This window comes from Ammospiza nelsoni, chromosome 19 (assembly GCF_027579445.1).
Source record: "Ammospiza nelsoni isolate bAmmNel1 chromosome 19, bAmmNel1.pri, whole genome shotgun sequence".
In the NCBI taxonomy this organism is placed as follows: Eukaryota; Metazoa; Chordata; class Aves; order Passeriformes; family Passerellidae; genus Ammospiza; species Ammospiza nelsoni.
Window position 1 is genome coordinate 1,999,941 of NC_080651.1, and position 24,802 is coordinate 2,024,742.

Consider the following 24,802-nt stretch of genomic DNA (forward strand, 5'->3'; position numbering starts at 1 on the left):
TGACAAAGCCAATTGTCCAAGAGTCTAGAAAAGAAATTGTATTATTGATAGTGTCCTATGGATAAAGAAGCAGAAATCATGGAAGAATAAAAGAAATATTCTTCAGACAGAGATTTTTTTGGCCCAAGATTTTGGAGGCTGATTTTGTACTGCAAGTCAGGAGTCCCATTGATTTTGAATCAAGACAAGTCAGGGAATGTATTTTAAGCCTAAGACACATCACTGTGCTTGAAGACTGAAGCTGGGCTCTGTCCTGTGTGCTGGGCTCTTAAAATGCTGTGCAGCACCTGTCAGTAGATTCTGGGCTGTGAGACACATCCTGCAGCACAGAACAGGGGTGACATGAGCTACACAAGGGGCTGGGCTGGCACATGGGTGTCACCTCCAACCATCTGCCCAGGCAGGACATGGTTTTTCACAACAGATTTAACCCTCTCAGAAATTAGATTTCAACCCCTGTCTAGTAATAAAACACAACACATCTATTTATTCCATGTTCAAAGCCTGTCTCTAAAATCTCCCTTTTCTCCTTCTGCTAAAGTCACATTAGGATGGGGCTGTCCTGCAGGACATGATGAGGAAATAACATGGCTAGAGAACTGCATGGAATATCTGTGCATCAGTTACTAATCTGTTCTGGATGGATGGACTTAGAAGTTATCTTAGTGACTAACCACTGGAAAATCCTGTGATATGGAAGCTCATGCATTTTTTTTTTTGTGGCCACAGCTGCAGTCATTTCCCTTCAGAGACACATCATTTCCCCAAGACACATCCTGTCTCAGAGGGCCACAGTGTCTCTGCTCCAAGCTGCTGTCCCCTTTTGCAGGAGCCAGCACATGGGTGGAGATTTCCTTCCTAGTTTCTTCTCCTGAAAAGCTTCATCTCCAGCTCCAGCTTGAGAAATGGATTGATTCTTGACCTCTTGCATAAACATTGTCTCTGCATGCCAAAGGGAGCCTTAGTGAGAACCAGAGCCCCTGTCTAGACATGTTTCTTCATCCCAGAGCTCTGATAGGTTTGTCCTCCTCTGCTGGGTTAACTCTCTTTGTCTCTGAGCAGCAACAGAGTAAAAGCAGATATTTAAGCATGTGCATCTCAATGCTTTCATGTAGTTTGTTCCATTCAGCAGCAACACAAATAATCCTCCAGTCTGACAATTTTCATAATCTGCAAAGGGAAAAAAGGAATCTTGTACAAGGTGAAATTTTCTGTTCCTTATCTTGATTCCTGAAATACAGAAGCATTTTATACATGACTGCAGTAGGGTTTGCTTCTTTTAGCACAGAAGAGCAGCAGGGAAGGTAACAAAGCCTCAGGGAGGACAGAATTCCATTCAGGAACAGGACAAAAATGTGATGGATCTGCAATGAATTCAGGAAGTACTTTAGCTACAGTAAGGAGTTATGATTGGCTTAGGGAGGGTTTAGAAGAAAAACCTGAGCCAAAGAGGCAGACAAGGAGAACAATGCCCTTTGCAAGAAAAGGTGTTGATGAATGCTTTGAAAGGGTATGAGTTAACCAGGTAAATTAACAAAGAGGCAGAGAAAGCTGCTGGTAGAAACATTCATCATTCTTCACAATTTCATTCTTCTATTTTTTTTGGGCCAGATTAACAGAACTTTACCAAAAAAAGAAAAATACTGATGTGATAAGAAAGGGAACAGACTTTCATAAATATTTCAAATGTATCTTTCTAGATGAAATGAAACCTGATCAATTAAAAATTTTTAGGGTTGCCTAGATGTAATCTGCTATAGTACTTTATTTCTCAGAACTACACCATTAGGTGGCAAAATAGGCATTTACATTATCATTTATACATACAATGGAAATACATCATAGAGAAAGAAGAAATGAAGGTGTAATTCTCTGCTGATCAGCTCATCTTTAACTCCATGATCTCCAGGGCTGGTGTCTATAATGTCACCCATGTCAGGCTCTGGGAAATTCAGTAAATGATGGCTAGTAGAAGTAAATACAATCCAGATAATTTAATTTTCTTTATTGTCTCAGGAAAATAGTTTTAACCTTTTAATTAACTTACAAAATCATAATAATAGGGGCAGAGTTCTCTTGCTTTCTTGGTACCTTTACAGAAACTGGGGAAGAATGTGATGTAATACCAGCCAGCTCTCATTACTGCTGAAGGAATGTGCTGTGATTAAACCTATATACAGAAAGAAATGGAATGTAATTCTTAAATGTTGATTTGCTTTGAACACATTCCACATGCCAAGGAATGAGTTTCCAGTATACTCTTCCATTTCTAAAGATGGGGAGGACCTCACCTCTAAAAAATTAACTACAACCATCCTCTTCTGAAAATGAACACTACTTGGTTAAAGATGTTTGTACACATTTCCTGCAGTCCAGAATCACTAAATCCTTTGAGAACTACCTGGAAAAGCAAAACCTTCTCCTTCTTCCTCTTGGTAAATTCAAGAAATCAAAGCCCTTTTTTGTGTAGTTGTGGAACAGATGAAATTTTTGTGTTTCTAAATACTTCTTCAATGTTTCACTCCTATGACACCAATACCACTGATGTGATATCACAATGATAGCAACTACTATTTCTCCTTGTGGATTCCTCACCCTGTTGGTGCCCTACAGATACCTGACCTTGCCCCTTCCCTACACTTTCCTCCGCTCCTTTAGAGGGTGGCTCAGCTGAGAAGCTCTGCCTGAAGAAGCTGGATTGAATTCCCAATTCCAACAAGGCTGTCATCCAAAATGATCTGCAGGGTGATGCAAGGCACTCCCATCCCTGAGGATCCCAGCAGCTACCTCATCCTGAAAGGATGTGCTGTTCAGTGACACCAGCCTGCTCTGCAGCAGCTCTGGTGATATTTGCTTGTCTCTCTCACAGGATCAGCCCTGCCAGAGTGAAATCTCCTGAAATGGAGCTCCATAAAGACAATTTGCTGCAAGCTCTTGGCTTCTGAAAGTGAAAGCAGGATCAGCGAGACATTGGTTCTGTTAATCTGAGAATATTTTGAGAATCTGGGGGATAGTGCTGGCTCAAGAACCTCTGGATCATAACATTCCAGTGGGATTCCTGGGTTGGGAAAGCAGCACTTTCAACCACCAGGGACTGCCATCACCTTTGGTCCCCTGCACTGCTGCAGTTCCTGTGCTCTGCCAGGCTTCCCTTGCTCTGCTGCCTGCAGATCTCTCATGGTCCCTCATGAAGGGACACTGGTCCCTCATGAAGCTGCTCAGCTGAAATCCTGCCTGGCAGCTCTGCTCAGTGAACAGTGAGAGAAAATCCTCATTTCCCAACAGAACTGGGAGATAGGACAGGACACAAAGAGCTGTGGGACACCCAAGGCACAGCCCTGTGCCCTGGCACAAAGAGGAGGGAGGCAGCAGCAGCTGGCACCTGGTGCCTCTGGGTGTCTCAGCCTGGTCCAGGTCCTTCTCTCCACCTCAGGGACAAGAGCACCTGGTCCTGACCTGACTGGGACCCAGCCCTGCCAGGCTGGTGGGAGCTGGAGCCCTTCTTCTCCCCCTGTTAAATACACACCTGCTCTGCAGGACTGCCCCACGTGTCACTGATGTATTTGGGATGGATTTGTCACAGTGCTCAAGCCATGTTGGTTGTTTAAAAATTAAGTAAATAAAATCAAATATGGCACATATTGAAGAAAAATGCACAGCAGTAGCAGCCATCCTGCAGGCAGCACATTTTATATGCTGACCCAAATGCACAGACTGTCAGTTAATGCTCTAACACTTGCAATATATCACAGTGTTTTCACTGAAAGGTGAGCAGCATGTCCAAAAACCTTAGAAAAATTTATAGTTCAGCAAGTTCCTTTCTGAAAAGCAGTTTGAAACCAAGTATGCTTCATGACCTTTAAAAAACACTTTTAATGAAAGCATTAAAATGTTCATATAACTACTGAACAATGAAATACTGTATTTAATCCCAAAGGGTTTTTTTAAATATTGGCATTTCAATTAATGTCTGACACACTAGTTATCCATTAGAAAAAGTTCATGTAGAAAGAATTCTATGTTTAATACAACATTAAGCACTTTTGTCAAATTATATCAGAATCATTGAATGTTGGGTCCAAAGTGCACTGCAAGACCCCAGAAATGAATAATCATCATGTTAGGAAAAATCTAGAAATATGTTAAGTATGTGAAAAGTAGCTTTATATTTTTCTTTTCATGGCCAGGTAATGTCGCAATATTTTCAAACCATTAGCCATTTGCTTTATATACTTGGATTGAGAAAAGGATATGTGAATTTGTAACAGATTGAAACTTTAATAGTATGACCTTCAATTACAAATGCTGATTTTTCTTTTTTTTTTTTTTTTTTTAATGCAAGAATCAGGACACCTGGAATGTCTTTGGGGTGTGTTAATTTACATAACCATTACAAAGTAACTTCTTAACTGTTTCAGTGCAATGTAAAGCCATAAATCCATAGGTATATTGTCCATGTTTTGTAGTAAATGCTGCTTAGAGTTTAATTGTTTCAAATTCTCCTCTTTTGAGCCAGTGGTGAAGCACTGAACCAATGCTTCCCCCTGTGCTCTGGCTGTGCTGTGGAGGAGGTTGGTGTCTAATACTTGCTGGTTTTGTGATAAACAGCTGATGGCAGAGGGCACAGGCACAGCCCTGGCCAAGGAAGGGATCCCAGGATTCCTCTGCTCCCTGCTGAAGTGACACTGGAGCAGCAGTGCCACCACTGCAGGAAGCACTGGAAATCCCCACATGTCACTTAAGGTACTTAGGGAGGAACAGGACGTGAGTCCCTATGTACAGCATAGGAGAGGTCACATTTTATGGAGGGAAAGCTTTGAGAACCACATTGCACTTCCAAGGCCTTCAGTGAAAAAAAAAAAAAAAAAAATCAGTTGCACGCCCAGTTTTGAATTAACGAGGCCCAAGCTCTGAGCTCTGTCAGGATGGGACCACTCAAGGCACAGGTACAGCTCAGCTCTGTGCAACTGCAGAGAGGAAACCTCCTGGGCTGTGTGGCAGCCACAGGAAGAACTCAGTGAAGCACAGGTCATCTTCTCATCCCAGGCTGGGGATCCATGGCTGGATCCTCATCTCTGACTGCCCACATGATAACAATTCACAGCTTACCTCAGCAGGAAAAGCCGGAGCAGTGACATGACCAAACCAGTAGGGTATTAGTAAGAGTAGGTGTGTGATGTTAAAGCTTAAACTTCTAAAGTAACATTGACTGTGGAAACGTTTGTAGCTTTTCTGGGAGCTTTTCTCATCCTTGAGGCCCCTCTGGCCCTGCAGAAAGCTGCCCATGACTTTGATGGAGCTCTCCTCATGGGAAGTGTGTTGCAGAGCTGGGAAAACTCTGGAAAAGGTCACCTTTCCCACAGGGTGGGAGTTAAATTAGGCAACATGGCATGGATGCAAGGCTTTTTATTATTATTATTATTCTGCGCATGGCAGTTCACAGAAGCCAACTGCTGATTTCTACACAGTGCAGATAAGAACCAAACTGGTCCAAAGTTTAACAGTTTCCAGGGCTGGTCTGTCACACCCTGGCCATGGAGAATACTGTCATGGATCGGCAGCACTCCTGCGTGGGACCACCCATTTCAGCCTGCCTCGGAATTCTCCTGCCATGTCTTTTCCCATTTGTACCCTCGGTTTTCCTGTCCCAACTCCCCACACAACCTCTCTGCCACCCTCTCCTCCCCACCTTGGCCATTCACCCACATTTTTCCTGATCCCCAGCTCTCCCAGGCCACAGCCATTCTCCACATCCTTCCCAGTCCCCTACTCCCTCTCAGACATGGCTATTACCCACTACCCACATTCTTCCCGATCTCCACTTCTCCTCAGGACACGGCCATTCCCCCCATCCTTCACAGGGTACAGCCGTTCCCCCAAACCTTCCCAGTCCCCTACTTCCCCTCAGACACGGCCATTACCCACATTCTTCCTCATCTCCAGTTCTCCCAGGCCACGGCCATTCCCCCCATCCTTCACAGGACACGGCCAGTCCCCCGATCCCTCCCGACCCCCAGCCCCCTCAGGACACGGCCATTCCCCCAATCCTTCCCAGGACACGGCCAATCCTCCATCCTTCCCCAGCCCTCCCAGGACACGGCCATTCCTCCCATCCTTCCCCATCCCCAGCCCTCCCAAGACACGGCCATTCCCCCATCCTTCCCCAGCCCTCCCAGGACACGGCCATTCCTCCCTGGCCGGCAGCTCCCGGCCTCCGCCGCCACCTGACGCCGTTCCCCCCCCAGGCTGACCCGAGGCGGGGCGCGGAGGGCGGGCAGGGCCTCCCCGGGGCAGGAGGGAGGGACGGAGGGAGAGCAGAGAAGCCGAGCTCGCCGCCAGCCCGTCCGTCCGTGCGGCTCCGTCCCGGCTTTGTTGTGCTCGGGCCCGGGGGCGGGGAAGCGGAGGGAAGCGGGGAAGGCTCCGCTCCTCCTCCGCGGCCCCGGCCCCGCTCATGGCGACGCTGGGCACATCCGGGCCTCTCCTCCTTCTCCTCCTCCTTCGGCGGCCGCCGCTGCCCTGAGCGCCCGGCTCGGCTCCATTCGCGCCTCCCCCGAGCCCTTGGCGGAGCAGCGGCGGGGGAGCCCCGGCCGGGGCCATGTCCAACCCGGGGGCCCGGCGGAACGGGCCCGTCAAGCTGCGGCTGACAGGTGAGGCTGGGCCGGGGGCGCGGGGCCAGCGCGGCCGGGGGGCGGGAGCGGCTCCTCCGGGTGTCGTTGAGGTTGAACCTGGGGCCGAAGCGGCCCCTGAGGCCTCGCAGGGAAGGGGAGGACGAGGTTTCCCTGCACTCGGTTTTCCTCCGCTCGGTTCCCCTCGGCCCCGGCTCGGCGTGTCCGGGCTCCGCCGCCCGCCCGGCCCGGGGCCCGCAGCCGCCTGGGCGAACTTCAGCCACCGCACCCCAACTTTGCCGTTTATTTTCCTTTCGTTTCCTCGGTGTAAACTCGAAAGAAACTGCCACACTCTTTGTTTTGATCTCTTTGTTTGTTTATTGTTGTTGTTTTGTCGGGGTTCTGAAGCGATTTCCTCAGCTAAGACTGTTGGGCACTGGAGAGGCTCCCAGGGCAGTGGTCAGAGCCCCAAGGCTGGCAGGGCTCCGGGAGCCTTTGGTCCCATTCTCAGGGACAGGGAGGGATTTTGGGGTGTCCTGTGCAGGGCCAGGAGCTGGACCCGATCATCCTGGTGGGTCCCTTCCAACTCAGCATATTCTGTGTTTCTATGATTGTTCAGTTCTTGGGTGAAGTGCCTTGTCCTGCCCTCCTCCAGACCACTTGACCTCTGGTATTTTAAAATACCATTAAAACGGTTCACCTGCATGCTGGGAAGAAAAAGAATCTGGTCTTAAATACTTAAAATTATGCCCTTTTCCATATAAAATCCCAGATAAACAGGTTTAGAGGAAAAAATACTAGAAATTCTGCTGGAGCTTTCTTTAAAAAAATTCAGGACACTTGGATCTAGCTCTTTTCTTCAAAGTATTGTTAAGTTCTACAGCACATAAATGATACTGTGTGTCCTGAAGCATCAGTACACGAAGGTAAGCAATTACAGGAGTATAGATTTTCACTGTAAATATCCATCTTTATATAGTCTAGCTAAGCAGCCTGCAAAAGAAATATTTTTTAAAATATTAAGAGTTGTTATATTTACCTTAGGTGTGTGAGCAATATCTCCAGTTTAATGCCTAATAAAGAGAGGTGTTTTCATACTGATTTTTCCAAGTATGTTATTTTCACAGGAATAGTAAAATGTATCTGCTTATGTTTTACTTTGGAATTACTCAGACTAGATTTGTAATCTAGTTTACATGGAGATTTGTGAGTGTCTCTATATTACACTTGGAAATAAAACTCCTAAAATGAGCATAGCTGCTGCTGCATGGAACAGTGCTGCCTTGTTTTTACCGAGTGTTTTGTAGCTTTCTCCTCAGGTTATTGCTTTAATACTTTCTTTCCCTGAGCAGTGAGTGCTCAGACTTGCTTATCTTTGAAACATTACAAATGGTCTGTAGCCTTATTTAAAAGCATGGAAAATACTGTCTGGAGAGTTGTCTTTCTCACCTCTGTGTTTTGTGTTCGAATTCGTTTCATATTTTATTTTTATTGAGGATTAAGCGTATATGGAAACTGTGTCTGTGACAATCTCGGTGTGTTGAGGGGAGTGTGATTGTGACCAGAAGCAGGCTGTGCTTTTACTCACTGTGGCCAGCCCCCAAATGCAGCAGGTACAACCCCAAGGAATGGTTTTGGGTGTTCTTGGAATCTTGTATTTTAGGAAGGGAATGTGCAGAGCATGGGATGAAGGCAAAATTGTCTTTTTAGGACTGTTCCAGGGTTAGCAGCTCTGGCAGGCACTGAGGAGCAGTTCTGTTATTGGAAGCTTATAGGAAACGTTGGCCTGTGTCTCCAGCTGAGCAGCTTGAGGTATTTTCTCTTTAGCTAATGGGAAGCTGTTTCACGTAGGGTCATTTGTTGTAAGGAAGCTTTACATGTTTAAGGAAAACAATGAATTTTATTAATTCAGCTGACATGTTGTCATTTCTTGCCTAGGAATAGTTTTAAGTGATCTGTGTGGTTTTGATTACCCTTTTTGATTGGAAAAGCAGTTGGAGGGCTCTTGAGTTCTAAAACTGTTTGGAATTAAAAGAATCTGTATATCCAGTGTTTTTAAAAGTTTATTCTCAAACTGACAAATGCTATTTAATCTTAATTTTCTTTGGCTCTATGAAACTAGCAGTCTTCTGTTTGGCTTGAATGTTTATGGGATTAATTCTGCAATCATTGTTCAACGCTTATCTTTTCTGTTCAGTATCTCTAAATTAGATGGTATAGATTAAAAAATGGATTTCAAGAACTGGATTCAATTAGCAGTTTTTCAGGACATAAACATTAAAGGTTTAGATGGAAAACATTGTTTTGACTGACTGGATAAATGACAGGGTAATGTTTGATGTGAGTCCAAGAACTGATCTGGAGCTAGTGCCCAACTTCTCAGTCCATCTTGAGGAGCCAAATAAAATATTTAACCTAGGCCTCATTTTGCAAAAAAGGTTGACTCTTTGTTGAGACCTTAAGAAAGTTCTGAGAAATGTTTGGCATACCTTTACACTAAGTGTTTAACAGTTTATTTAGGTCTGGGTTCCACAACAGAGACAGGCCACAGCGGTGGCATACTTCTAGTAAGTTTTTATTTAGTTTACAGTGCATCTGTGTGATACTTTTCTTACAAAAGGTTATTCTTTTGCAAAGGTTTGGCTGTTTGTTGCAAATATCACTTGAGTGTTTAGTGATACCTATGTTGATACAGTTCACATAATCCTGGGTTTAAAAAAAATCTCTGGATAATTGTTAAAATCTGAGGGTCATGGCTTCTGATGATGCTTCTAGCAGGAGGTGTAAATCCTTGTTTCTGATTAAAATATAGGCAGTGTAATTTAAATTAGCTAAAGTCTAGAATTGCACTAGTCTTCTGCAAAATTTATCTTAGCAGCTTGTAATAACAATGTCCAAGGAAGTGTAAGGAAAGCTTCTTTGACTCTCACATATTTACCAGCATTTGATCTGGTCCTATCCTGAGTACATTAAAATTCTACAAAAGCTGCAAGTGCAATCATCCTCTTCCATTCCTAGTGTGATTTTTCTCAGTGTTGTGTTGAATGTGTGGATTTGTAAATACACTACACTGTCAGTCAGAACATGCTGATTTTGTGCACCCCATTGTTGAATTGTGTTGATCTTTTATTCTTCAGAAAACTGAGAAATTACCATTGTTTTCAGTAAATATTTTATATCCTACTATGTGAATTTTCTAATGTTAAAATAGCCACATGTGGCTGCTTTCACTTAGGAGATCAATGACAGCTCTCTGAAGCCTATAAGGTGTTTTTATCAAGGAGATACTTTCCAAAATCAGTTTGAAGTCCTCAAAACTCTGTGAGCATTTGAATAAAGGTTCAGTGCAGAAGTTTATTTAGTTCATGTTTTGCAGGTAGTGTTTGTCTCTGAATTATTAACAAGTAAGGACACTTCCATAGCCACAAAACCCAGTTACACTGGGCTGGAAAAAGTGGTGATAAATATCCCATGGTAAAACTGGAATGAGCTGGAAGAGTTTTGCTGGTACAGAATCAGACGTAGGCCTGAAGAGTTGTTGGATTTGTTTTTCCTCCTTCTTACTGCTTCCAGCTTTCCTGCAGGGTTTGCTGATTAGAGAAATAAAAGCACTGGGTGTTGTGTTGTGGAAAATGGATCAGCATCTCATGTGCTGCCCCTCTCTCTTCTCTCTTGCTGCTTTACTGTCCATTCAGCCCTCCCAGTACAAAGGTGGGACTGCACTGGGAACTTTCAGTGTTGGAGGAGAAAGTGCTGCTGTTTTACCAGACCATGGAAACTCTGGTTGTAATGCTAATGATATTTCTTGCAAAACATCCTTTATTTATAAAAAGCCAGAATATTCCTGAGCTTTGTAAAACAATGTGGAATGTTCACATCAGGTTTTTGTAGTGCATAAATCAAAGTTTTAAATTAATCCAGTTGAGACAGTGCTTTACCTGAATCCTCAATTTTCCAGCAGTGGTGGTGGAAGCAGGACTGTACTTTATGGATTTGAGAGCTTCACTGTGGGACATCTGATCAATCAATTGATAAAGGAGCTCCCTATATTTGTATTGTACTTTATCATTGATCAGTGCATTGATAGAGGAGCTCCCTGTATTTGTATGTAGCAAGGCAGTGGTTTCATAGTTGACTGAAATTGTAGTGCCATTTTAGGTCAGTTTAGAATCTGAGTGCTTTTCTTTTTTCTCTTTGTAGTCCCTGGCTTCACTTTCTGGGCCCTCCCTTGTGTTGACTCCAGCAACTGTGTAGCTCTGGGATAAGCTGAAAGCTAATCCTACCAGGAAAAAAAATGGTTTTTGTATTGAAGAGGAGGGATACAGAGAAGGAGCTGCAAAGAGGGCAGGGCTGCCTCTCCCACCAGCAACCTGTAGTTAGATAGGCTTTGGTCAGCAATAAAACAATGGGGTTCCTTCATGGAGGGTATATTTGACTTAAGTACTGGTTTTTGTAAGCCATGTGTCATTAAGAAATCCCAATCAATAAATTACATAGTCGGTGGATTAAGCTGGTGCAGTCATAACAAAGTCAATAGACATGTGTCTGATCAGATGTGCAGGGACTGATGGCTGCTTGGCCCTCAGTATTTTCATCAAAGTATGAAGTGTGTGTGTAAATATATCCTTTCTTCTATACACAGTGTACAGTTATAGATATTTATATACATATAAATCAGTTGTGGATCATACAGATGCCAAAGAATTGTAATAAACAACTGAGCAGCTGTATGGAGCAGTTTCAGCTGTTTGTTTCTATGAATTCAGCTTGTACGACAAAGTTTTATTCATCTGGGTATAAAATTATATGTCTGTGTTCAAGAGTACATAATGGGGTATCATGGCAAGGAAAACAAAGATCAGAAGGGATTTGGGGGAGGAAATTGCAGTAGGGAAACAGTTACAGGGAGGGTTCAGTTAAAAGATTGCAATTCAGTTAAAATCCCACTATTCACCTGTGGCTGTACAGTCAGCACAGCATCACAAAGAAGCTGGCAGGGATTTACATGTGTAGGAGACATTGGGAAATGTGCAGGCAGTCCTAATGGTAATGTTTAAAAAAATTAAAGCTATCACCGGGAAAAACAATAAAAGTAATCCTGGGCGTGGAATATTAGCAAGTAATATTTAGAATTTTAGTTTTCAGTGAAGTTTGAAGAGTTTACACTGTACTGTAATGTCTGTCTGTGTGGCTGTACAAAGCTGAGAATCTCATCTAGTGGTGACAAATTATTTTCTGTTTTCTTTGTTAATCACAATGAAAAATCTGATCAGGCCCCAGATGAAAACATTTTGTCTTTGTGTCTTTAAGGTGAATGGGTAGATCCCTGAAAGAAGACAGCTTTTAGGGTTTTGTTCTGGTTTATCTCATGGCCTTTGAAGTGCTTCCTTGCTTTGCCATCTTACTTGGAATGACATCTCACCCCTGGGCCAGACCTTCCTTGCAGCCTTTAGAAGAGGGTGGACGATTTCTTTGGGTGTCTTCCCTGCTCTCCTCACAACAGTGACGTGAGCTGGCTTCTGACTTGGCTGAGAGGCACGAGTGCATTCCTGCCCTGGCTGTTGTGTGCCTGCTTTAATGTATAAAATGTAAATGCCCATCACACGTGCAGGGCTGAGATCATCCCATGACTCCTGAGAGCTGGGAGGATTCGCCTCAGTGCTGGAGCTGCTGTGTGTGCCTGCTGTCAGCAAAGCACATCCCTGTTTGGGGAACAGGATCAGGATCTTGAGGGACATTTGTCAGTAATATATTCAAGGAAGCAAATTGTTGATTTTTTCTTACTACTTCATCTTTGAGTACTTCCAGTGAAAGCATAAATAAGATTGCTTGTAACTTGGAAGAAGTCTTTGTTGATAACAAAGCTCAGGACAAAACTGGCTGAGCATTATCATCTGAGGTTAAGGGTGAGACTGATACAGGATAGAGAATAGACAAGCTGAAGATCATAAAAAGGATAAACCAAGTAAAGCTGGGATTTAGATCCACTATCTTTTGACATTCTGCCCATGAACATTGTTTCTTTTGAGTTTAAATCCACAGCAAAGATGGTTCTGTTTTGGGCCTTCTGAGACTGTGCACTTGGGGTGATTTGTGTTCAGTTATTGCTCATGTGCCGTATTTGTGTGCACTATTGTAGTGAGAGTCCCTACAAAATCTGTGTGTTGGATAAGTGGGTCCTAGTTATTCCAAATGAGCCACAGCTGTGAAGTCCTTAGTTGGGCAGCAGCTGTGGCTTGCAAAGATAACTGGGATAAAAGGGGGTGGGTTGAGAGCCCAGGAGGAGCCCCTGTGAAGCTATGAGGAACTGCACAGCAGAGAAGAGCTACGTGGTAGAAAACCAGCTAGAAGGTATGGACTTGAAGTAACAAGAGAATGGGACTCTAGAAATATGAAATACAATAAGATAACAACAACACACTATCAGCTGTACTTTAGCATCCTGCAGACTCTTGGGAATTGCTTTTTTTCCACTTCAAAATACTTTTTCTTGCTATTGCTTAGGCAGATCAGACCAGAGGGCTGATATCCCCAGAAATGAGTAACTCATACTGCTTTTGATGAAGTGTTATTCACATTTACAAAATTCTGAAAGTGAAAGAAAAAGTAGCAGTATGTGAGTTTCTGTGGCTGTATCCTGTTGGTGATTTTGTGGAGTGACTCTTGGCCAGTGCATATTTAACCCAAGTTACAAGACTTGTTTTCTTGGAGAAAGGGAGAGTCACTCCATGGCTGTGGGATTGTCAGTGGAACAGCTTCAGTGCTTCCTTTCTGTAAAAATTCATTTGAGTTGTTTCAAATATGCTGAGAATGTCCAGGCTGTGTAATTTACAGGTCACAGTAAAACTGTGTACCCACATTGTGCCACTGATGCTTAAATCAGCATGTGTGATGCCATCCTGCCACAAACACAGCAGTGACAATGCCATAGCAAAGCTTTCCAACCCACAGCACCAGTTTTGGGGATGCACATGTCCCTCTGCTCCATCCTGTGCTGTCAGATGGGTGAGCTGAGGAATATATCCACATTATGTCCATCTCTTGGCATCCCCCTGTTTCTCTGGCTGTAGAGGACTGTGGTGGGTTGATGTGTAAATGAGTGCTGGCTCCAGGCAGGTTCACAGACCAGCAGGCTCTTGGTGGCATTTTCATTCTGCCTTGACCCAGATTTTAACATTACTGATGGAGTTAAATGGAGTAATAACTAATTATATCTGTCATGATGTTTCTATTTAACATGCTAACCATTTGATTTGGAGTTTATATATAGATGCATACATAAATTCAATTATAGATGCAGTTGTGCTTGTATTTAACTGGAGGTGGAATCTGTGTTGGCAATATTTGGAGGCATTTTCTGAACTTGGGTCAACCTAAAGATTTCTTTCTAATACAGACAAAGACTGGGCTGTACACTTCTAAAATTATGTATGATAAAGCTCCTGCTTTGTGCATATCGTAGTACATGAGGAAAGTAGATGGAGAGTACTTAGTAATTTGTTGTTCACCTTAATAAAAGGCAATCTAATAATAAATGCAGGTATTTTTTTAGGCAAAAAATGTAAAATGTACAAAAATTAATTTTATTACTGGTGAGGTAGGAAAGATGTAGCTGGGTTAGATGTTTATGGACATGGCTAGTTAAAAAAATTTTAAATAAAAATCCTTAAGCGTGCAAAGGAACCAAACATGTCTGAATAAAATTCATAGAATTACATTCATGCTTAACTGCCTGGGATTAGAAATTCATGGCATTTATTTTACCAAGCATTTGGCTATCCTTATGGCAAATAGTCCTTCAATTTGACTCTTAACAGAAAATGTTCACCTTCTTCTGAAATTATTTATTTATAATATGTATAAATATTTATTTTCAGAGAAGAAGTTCTTCCCATTATTTTCCCTGGTGGATTATAAAATAGTTTATAGCTCTGTATAGAAGACTGTGCAGGACTAGATGAGTAATAGCATTGTGCTTAGTTGTAGTAATATTTAGGTGTCCTCTTTTGTTTAGCAGCAGAGTAAGTTCTTCTGTCTTAATTTGTAAAGGGTGGTATGATATAAGAAATTTCAAAGGATAGAGCTGGTGAAGGTGGTGCCATGCAGAGGCAGAAGGGGTCATTTGTGGAGGTGAAACAGGACAGAGTGGGGTACAGTTGTTCAAGAGGTGACAAAGGGGTGTGAAGGGACTCTGAGTTTCCCAGGTTTTGTGTCACTTTATAGTGGAAGCAGAAAACAAATGTGGGTTCCTGTGCTTGGGCTAAAATGTAAAGAAATGTACAGGAGTCCAGCTCTGAGCCAGGCTGTAATGATTCAATGATTGCACTGCCAGTGTGGAAATCTGAAGATACTGAGCATTTCTCTTCACCCTGATAATACAAATACATGTATTTTAAAGGAAACAAAATACCCATTGCTCATTGAAATAGATGTGAAGCACCTCATCCTCACATCTTCTGGAGAGCACTTGCTCAGCAGTACTAATTAAAAATGATGCCTTCTTTAAGCCTGAGTGCACTGTGTATGGCACAGAAATTGCCCACACTTAAAGAAGGGCATAATGCATGAAAAAGCAGAAATTTTCTAGGGCTTTTATTTAGGGAATTGTAGTAGAAAGTTCTAAAATGCTTTATACTGATTTTGCAGAAGGTTTTTGCTAATTGAAGCTTGTGAAGAATGGTAACAAAATTTTGTGCCATCTTTCATAATTTCCAGTGGGTTGTATATGTGGCATTTCTAAATGTCTGACTAGCAATTCTGGATGCTTGGTGAAGCACAGGGTGCTGGTGAACAGTCTTCAAATGTATATATGTGATATAGAGAGATATATATGTCTCTCACATAGTTATAATAAACTCTTGGTCAGAGATGTTGGAATGGGGAAAAACTGCTGTTGTCTTCTGTTCAAGCTTATTAATGCTGCTGCACAGGAAAAGTGCCCTTGGTTTCTTACAGAAGCAAATGCTGTCTGTAAATTCCAGGTGCTATGCAATAATTCCAATTTGCCTCAATAGTTGGATATCAGCTTTTTGTTTAAAAGTTAAAGGTTTTAAATCTTTGTGATTGTACTAATGTGAGGGGACAAGATTTATGCTGAAGTTATGCTGTCATGTAACCCTGTGGCCCTTTTGTGAACATCCTTCATGTTTGGGATTTCTTCTTAAGAGCTGGGTTGAAAGATGATTTAAAATGTTGGCTTCTGCTTTCTTCTGCAGCAGGAAAAGAGAAGGCCTTTAAGGAAAAAATGACTTAGAGTAATTTTCAGTAGTACGTGCGTCGTGCCTGGCTTGTCATAAAATATTTGTGAAGTCTTCTCTCCCTTCCTCAAGCAGTTCCCACAGTTCACAATGTTCTCTCAGTAGCTGTTATGAGGGGGGTAAAAGGAGGTTAAAACTTCTGTAGTCTCATCTACCAGGATAGACAGTAAAGTTCTTGGTTCCCCTCCCAAACAGCAAGAGGTTATTCTGCCTGGGGGAGGTCCTATGTATTTATATTTGTCTGTGTCTCACTTGCTTCTGTGGCCAGAGGATCATGAAGAAATTTCTGTTCATTTGTGAGATGTGAATGTGGCATTGTGAATACGTGCCTCGGATTTCCTCATTACAATATTTATCATTTTTCCTGAAAGTTCCTTTCCTCTGGTGAATTGTTCATCCTGTAGAATCAGTCAGCTATTTCCTGTGTATCAGCATAATGTAACTTCATCTACACTGGGCAGGACTTTGGACCCATTCAAAAGCTTTCTATTTTTCATAAGTTTATTGGAATTTAGTAACCTCATTGTCCACATTTCAACAGTTCTTTGCAGTGTGGTCCATGTCTGGAGATGCACTTGTCCTGCTCCCACCCTTGTCATTGCAGGACAGGAAAATTGTCCCTGGTCACCCTGACCCTTGGATTGCTCCTTGTCCCTTCAGCACTGTGGGGACTGGGAGCTCTGGGGCCCACACTTGCTTCTACTTTGTGTCATTTGAACATGGAATTGCTTTGTCTGTCTGAACATCTTGGCCTTTTACTTCCATCAGTGGAATTTATAACTCTGGCTGAACTTGGAATACCAAGCTGGAACTAACAATGCCAGCTGCAGTCAGCCCTTGCCATTATCAGCACTGCTCAGTGCTGCTAGCTAACACGGACATTTGTCATGCTGAGGAGCTACATCAGACCACATTTATTTTGGGAAGATTCTGCTAAACTTCAACCAGTTTCAAAAAGGATTAAAAGATTAAAAATACATTGCACATCATGTAGAAAAGCTTTGTTCTTGTGAATGCTTTATTCTGGGGCAGAGGCTCTGTCACACAGGGACACGGTGATGGCAGGTGGGGCTGGATCAGCCAGGTAAGGCTTGGGCAGCTTTAGTGAGGAGCTGGGCTCTGTCTCCTAAAGCTGAGCTCAGTGAGCTCCTGGGGTGGACAGAGGCACTGCCTGGAATGCACAGGGCACAAAAGCTGCATGAGGGAGGAGGGAGAAGGGAGTGACCTGAACAAGGAGCTGTCTGGGTAAATGGGAGGATTTTGGAGTCTGATTTTGAGGCTGGGGATCTGTTGGTACCTGGGCTCTAGTGCTGCAGCTCTGGATGTGACACAGGGTCACAGAGGGAGCCCAGAGTCTGTTCCAGCCCTTTCAACACTTGGCTTTCTGTCCAGGGAATGCTGTTTGTGCCCATGTGATGTTCTGCTGGTGATCTGTTCTATTGGGAAGAAGGGGTCATCTACAGCAGGGGGGCTTTATAAGAGCTCAAGATGCATAACATGCAAAGAATATGAGTGGTTACATTTGGAAAGAGGCCAGAAGTTTAAAAAACAAACAGGAAAAAACACCCACTCCAAAATTTCTCCCATCTGTTCCTTTGCTTCACATGTCCACCACCTTGATCCTATATAGAAGAAACGGAATGAAGGGCTGGCTTCTGAGTGGCCATGATTCAGAACATAATTCTAAAAAGCCTTGCAGATAAGATCAGGGTTACTCCTTATGTGTAGAACAAAAGGAATTCTTCAGCTTTTAGCAAACTTGAGACTTATTTTTTAAAAGACCCTTGATTGTGAGAATATCTTGGTCACTTCATTAATGCTGATATTTTCTTACTTTAAAAGGGTCAGAAATCTTGCTGTTAATTATAACTGAATTATGTAGTTTTTAAGTTTCCTTGGCTCATTTATGTGCTGTATTTTCACAAGAGTTCTGGAGTTACAATTAATGCAACTCCAGAAGTTACAAGTTTTCAGAGAAGTGTTATCTGCTGCTGAGGAGTTCATAGTATGAAAGATTTGAACTTTTTTAGTTAGAGTCAATGTTAATATGTTAAATATCAAGCAGACAGAGAAGCTATGAGCTATGGCAGTCGTCATTTGTACACTGGGATGGATCTTGCATTCTTTGTGAATATTTCTGTATAGAAGAGGGCAATTTAATTTACAGCTTAATTTTAAATTTAATTTTACGGTTTATCCCCACTGGATTTGCACCAGAGCATCTTCCAGTGCCAGGGGCTTGATTTAGTGCCCTGTGCTCTGTTTGCACTGAGTTGCCAGTGTTGTGAACCACTTTGACTCACACCACTTTTGTGTGTATGAAACACACACAAAGGAGCCTGCAAAAGAGTTTGAGCAGTGCAGGAACAAACCAGAAATCACCTGTTCTGGGCAGGTGTATCTCCAGCAAGAGACAGGCAGATGTGCAGGTTGAAGCTAGACAGAGAGAGAAGTTATGGGTGCATTCAGGTGGGTGGTTATTTTCTTTTAGAAAACTAAAAATGAACAAACTGATAAAATGTGAAACTGCAAGGTTTCATTTTAAGTAAACTGAGTATTGTCTAACTATGAAGAAAAATGAAGTTTTCAGACTGTTTTCATATTGTACAGTTATTTGTTGATGCATAACAGTGGTTCACTTTTCCCCCAATGTTTGACACTAGTCTGAAACAAACTCTGCTCCTGTGGGACTTCTTTGCCTAAATCTGTTCATTTTCACACCTCTTTGTGCTTTGGACAGTTATAAAGTTATTAAATGCATGATTTTGTTCAGCTGATCCCTTTTATCATGATTTCAGGTCAGTCATAGCCTTGTCTGCTTCCTAGGGGGATGTTCAGGATATGTTTGGTTTTTAGGTGTACACTACATGCATCACTTTCTGCTGAAATAAATATCTATTTATCAGCTTATTAGGAGAATAGTTATGTTTGAGAGTTGGGATGTGTCTTTGTTCTAAGACTATGAAATCCCTAAAAAACAGAGAACCATTTACATCAGATATGGTGTTAACTGCATTTCATAAAATTACCTTTTTCCAGCAAGATGTTTTGTTATTTGCACACATGTGCACATTTAGTGGTTTGTTTTTATTCTGAGGGCATGCTTTCTTAATTGTATTTGGCTAGAGGTTTTTTTACGTTTTAATTGAAGTATTTACAATATAGTTATTTTTGTTATAGTGACCCATTTTATTGTTTCAGAAATGAATGAATCATATATTCTAGGTTATTTTTTCCTGGCAAATATTTTTCTTTAATAGTTCCTCAGGGCTAGCTTAAGTTGTACAGATGAATAATACTTGAAATGCAGTATCTGATTCATCATGTCAAATGTTACAAAGAAAAACCTTTATATATATACACAGGTACATGTATATAAACCTATATATATATAAACCTATGTGTATATATATATATCTATATATATAGGTGTATATATATAAAAACCTATATATACTGTATAATCTATAGTGTATATACATAAAATATATACACTATAGATTATATATTATATATATTATATTTATTTAATATATTATATAATATATATTTTAATATATATATATATACAGATACAGGTGTTTTGACTTGCAAGAACATCAGCTTTACATGGGACTAGACTGGTTGTGTAGCTATTGCAAGGTAATGGAGTAATTATGTTTCTTGAGTCTGTTGTTTGCTCTACTTCACCTCCATTTCCTAAAATCCCAAGATTTTGTTCTCTTTCCCAGGTTTCTCTGCTGGCAGAGCAGCTGAGCTCCCAGACTGTGATCCCTTGGCAGGTTCAGGGTGTTTGCAGTGGTGTTGGATGGATTTTGTCATGAGAGAAGGGTCAGAGGGGATTCTCTGCTATGCTCCAAGGCAAATGAAATTTCATTTTGGTGACAGGTACAGCAGAAGGAAACCACAGGGTGGTGTGGAAGCTGCTCATGGTAAATGGTCTTTGGGTGTTGAATCACAGTTTCTGTCTGGCCTTTCAAGTCAGTCCCAGGTGGAAGAGTCCAGGTGCATTTCCTTGACTGCTCAGCATGAATTCAGCAGCCAGATTTAATGATAGAGATGAGTAAGTGGCTCCACAGCCCCCTGAGACAGCAACATCAATACTCAGTGTTTTTTGTTAGCTGAATGTGCATTCTCTATACTGAGGTTTAAAACATTTAGAAGAGTATCAAAAGAGCATCTACTCTGTGGGCATGTGTTGCTGTGAGCGCTCTGTGTGAAACCTGTACAGACCAGGGCTGCATTTTGTGTGTCTGTATAACTGATTTATGTCATCTGGAATGTAAAGGATTAAGTTCTGGTAGATTTTGTTTAGGCATAACAATATCATACACAAATTGTTTTTCCATATGTTTCACTGTAGGGAAGTTAAAAAAAAAAAAAAAAAAAAAACCAAAAAAACCACCAAACCACAAAAAACACCCAAAACAGCAAAACCCACCCAACTCTCCCTGGTTTTCTCTGTTGCCCCTACCCTGAGCTTCTGTCCACACAAATATTTATAAACAGCAAGTAATGCACTGTCTTTTGCATGCACAAAGCTCTGGGGGAAATGGGGAAATGTTTCAGAATGTGTAAGGCGTTGAAAACTTTGTTTTGCTCTGATTTATCTTTCAAGAAGTTGTGGAGTCCTGCCTAAAAAACTAGAATACACTCCCTGTGAGCTTATGTTACCTTTGTGTAAAACAATCAAACCTGTACTGCTGGAACTCAGAAATTCATGGGCAGAATGACTAGAACAGTAAAAATGACTTTTAAAAGTGATTATTGGATCAACTGGTATGAGCCCAGCTGCTGAGGATAAATTGATTTTGCTATTGCTTTAAATCTGTGATGTGTTGGTATTTTGGCAGAGTAAGAAAAACAAGGATATTAGAAAGTAATTTAGTGCCCGGGATTAGTGAGCAGCGCTGTGTTTCTGTGGCCGGGGCTGCTGGAGATGTGTCTGATAAACAGGACGAGGTCTAGTCTGACAGCTGGCAACAATAGCCTGTGCTCAAAGTCAGGTGTACCAAATTAGCAAATCTATTACAAGGCTACAGGAGAAATCTCACAGAAGACAAGCCTTGTAGGCAGAAGTGCTGCCAAATGGGAAATGATTCATCGTCTCTGAATGGGATGAGCACTGAGCAGAAGCAGTTTAAACCTCAGACTGCTTTGGCTCATAAACCACCAAATATGTGATTAACACTTTATCTTCTCCAAGCCCGGGGTTTTTATTGTCTCCTGAAGAACACTCTGTATTCAGGAGCAAAATCTGTGAGACTCATTTGTTTCTTCTAATCTCTCTTTTGGAACTTTGAATGTGTTTAGGTATTTTTTTTTATTTTTAGCTAAAGGACAAAATGTTTGTGTGTATCCTAAAAAGCATTCCTGTCCTGTGACCCTCCAGCAACAGCACCTTTTAGTGAGCACCAGGAGTGCAGGCACAGCTCCCTGAAATTATTTACTGCAGTTTATTTGCTTTTATTTAGTGAAAATACATGATTAGCTGGAGATGTAGTTTAATGTAGGACATTATCGATCACTGCATTTTGATTTTTAGTATTTTAAAAACTTGCATCACTTTAACATTTACAGTGCCATTCATAGTCTAAAATGCTGAAAGATGAACAGGAAATACATTTATGAATTTTAAAATTAGTTAATGCAGAAAGGAGGTACAGTTTACAAAGTTGGATGAAGCAATGTAAAAGGGAAAAAGCCTGTGCCCTCTTTGTCTCCTTCGAACTGATCAGGTATTTATAATTAATTTATTATTATAATATCTTATTTATTATATACAATTATAAATTGTCATATTGGCTCCAAGATACAGAAATTATAGAGAAACTAAAGGAATTAGGTAATTGGAAGGTGTTTAGTATTAAATAATTGAGATGTCAGAAGATGGTTGTGAGAGGAAATAACATTGTACTTGGAAAGTTAATATATTTGTTTAGCAAATAATTCTGTTTGGGTGCCCTGGGATAGCACTCAATTAGCAGCTGAGATGTCCAAGGAGCAGTGTGGTCAGGAAATGCATGTAAAGATTCCTCTGGGAAACTTGGTCTGCTCTTACCTTGCTTGTGCAGCCAGGTAAGAAATGGGAGAAATCAGAAGTTGTTCAGTGTAACACTTTGTGAGCAGAACTGCAGGAGGTTCAGGGTTCTGGAGTGAAAGGCTGCAGGGAAATGAGGCTTTTCCATTCCTGTGTCCCCTCAGAATCCCCATCATGTCCCTTAACTGGTGTGAGGTCCTTGGAAATACTTGGATGCCATTCTGCCTTCTGTAATGACATGTTCTTGAACTTGTTGGGGATATTTTCCTGGGTTTTTATCCATTTGCTGAACTGCTAGGAGTGTTGATGCACAAGGTTACACTTTTTGCATTCATGTAGTCACCTTACACTCTTTTCAGTCTCAGCTCCTCCCCATTATCTTTCTTAATCTTCACTCTACCCTGCTTAATGTCTTTTACTCTGTGTTCTTCTTTCTCAAAAAAATTCTTGTACTTTTACTTCTTGAGCATTGCATCTTCCCAAAAGGTTTCTGAAGATGTAGTTGAAATGGCATGGCAATAGATCCTTTATTTCCATGCACTGGTGAGCTATTTCATCTGAATCTCTTGGTGTTCTGTTTCTTTAAATTCCCTTTTATATTATTTCTTACAGTATTATGTAAATTGTACTGATTTGAGTAAATAATTTAAGCAACTTGTATAAAACCAAAGTAAAACAAAACCAAGGCTTTCCTGTAAGTTGCTTTACTTCAATAAAAATAAATAAGATTGCTCATTCAGTTAGCTCATCTCTCTTCAACAGCAGCAGCTTCTTAAACTGTTTGGATTTGTTCTGTAGGACACATCTGTTTAAACAGAGGAACCAAACTGAATCTGTCCATACTAAAGGACTGCAATAACTTATTCAGTTTATTCAGCTATAGGCTAATGATGTAATAATCTCCTGGACATGAGGCTTCATGGGTGTGGGGGGGGATAAGACTGGACTGAGCTACAGGAGAGTTTTGATGATGTTTGAATGGTGACATTGTCTTGCTTTTCCATGTGTGCAAGAGTTTTCCTGATTTAGATGATGTTGCATTTCTGCAGGTACAGACAGAATTCCATCATCAGAGGCATGACCAGGTAAAGGTGTGTGTGTAGTCCCCACACCTTCCTGCTGACCTTGCTGTATTTTTGGCAGAAACCAAACTGACAAGATCCAAAGAGAAAGAGGCAAGTTGCAGAGCTGAAAGCTTTCCACTAAAACAAATTTTCCAAAAAAAAGGTGAATATAAGGATATTGTGCTTGAATATTCCAACTGTACTAAATAAGAAAGAGGCAGGATCTACATATTATGAAGGAGACAGAAAGTCTGAAGTTGTGGATATTGATGATAATGCAGGAGGATGTAAGAGTACATTACTCATCTGTATTGCCCCATATAATGTCAGTACATAGGTGTAGTAATACAACAAAATTGTGCTGAACAAGGAGTTTGGATTAAGGGCAGATGCTTAATTAATGATTTTTGCTAGTGATAGTATCAAAATCATGACCCTCTTGAACTCTTTAACATTATTTTAAGAGGATTATTTTTTGTAAATACTTAAACATATATTGGAAATGCCAGAATTCTTTTTTTCTCCCTAATAAAAGTTGTTGCCCGAGCTTTTCTCATGAGTTAGGAATTATTTCTTAAAAAGCATCTGACAATCCTTTTGGTAGTACTGATAAAATCAATATGTCCAGCATTTTGCTGGAGTGGCATGGGAATTACTTGTGAAGGGTAAATGATGTTTGTCGTTTTGGGGTCTTTCTTTTCTTTTTTTTTTTTTTTTTTTTTTCCTGGTTCTTTTCCTTTCTCCTCTTCCCAGCAAAGCCCCAGCAGTAGTGGTGTTCCCCAGGGACCATGTCTGCAGCAGAGACAGAGTTTGGAGATTTCCTGTTGAAATCCCACGTGTGGCCACGTCCTGACAGCGCTGGCAGGGACCCACAATCCCTGACCCCAGGAACCTGACTTAGCTGCAGGTGCCTCTTGTCTGAGCCCTTTTTAAAATTCAGGGCATTTTTGTCCACTTGGTAATTAGATCATGGATTTCTTTTGTTGTTGCCTCTACTACAGCTCATTCAGAGGGTGGAGAGTTTTACTGCAGTGAAACAAATCCAAGGCTCTGCTCCTTGCTGGCAGGTTTGTCCCCAGCACAGTGCAAGAAATACATCAGGCAGAGCTATCATTTATTTCTCCCATTAAATTTTTCCTTCATTTATTTCTCCCATTAAATTTTCCCCTCCACTCCTGTTCCTATCAAAACAAACTGGGAAATAGATGGGTGAATTTCCATGGTACTTTTTTTATTTATCCATCAGAGGAATGATCCTGTAGTCCCTTAAGTATTTTACAAGTTGATAATTTTAGGTTAATTGCTTCTGTTTGGGTTAAAAACTAACATATATAAAGTATGTTATTTTATTATAAAGCAGTCTTTAAGGACTGAGGTAAGATTTTTAGCACAATTTTAAGAGTTTGAGGTAAGAGTGACCCCCTTTTCTTTGCTTGAGCTCTTAAAAACTATTTTTTTCCAATACGTATTTACTTCACTCACACTTGGATATAAAAATCACCTCTGCAGTTTGAGATTAGTTAATTCTGGTAATGATACTCTAAAGATTTTTTTATGGACTATTTTTTTAATATTGCAGGAAGGTAAGAAATAATTGAGACGTAAGAGCAAAGTTGCAGGATTCTTTCTTCTTTTTAATGGATTTCTATTTCCCACCCTGATATTGTTTACTGGAATGTGATTTTATACTTGTCACCGATATGAGAAACAGAAAGAATAACTTTGAAATTTGTCTGAAAATTGATCTTTGCTGGCTTTTTCCTTTAAAGCATTCTAATGGCTCTTAATTTAAAGCTGTGTTGTTCCCCCCACCCCAGGTGACAGCACAGTTTTGAG

General features: G+C 41.3%; 1 protein-coding gene across 1 annotated transcript in view; it reads left to right on the plus strand.

The window, feature by feature from the left end:
• The first annotated feature begins 6,419 nt into the window (after window positions 1-6,419).
• The window catches only part of SMURF2 (SMAD specific E3 ubiquitin protein ligase 2), a 60,728-nt gene continuing 42,345 nt past the window's right edge, over window positions 6,420-24,802 (plus strand). The window contains exon 1 of the mRNA XM_059485592.1: window positions 6,420-6,647. Coding sequence (XP_059341575.1) covers window positions 6,596-6,647 — 52 coding nt within the window. The 5' untranslated portion in view covers window positions 6,420-6,595. The remainder of the gene's footprint in view (window positions 6,648-24,802) is intronic.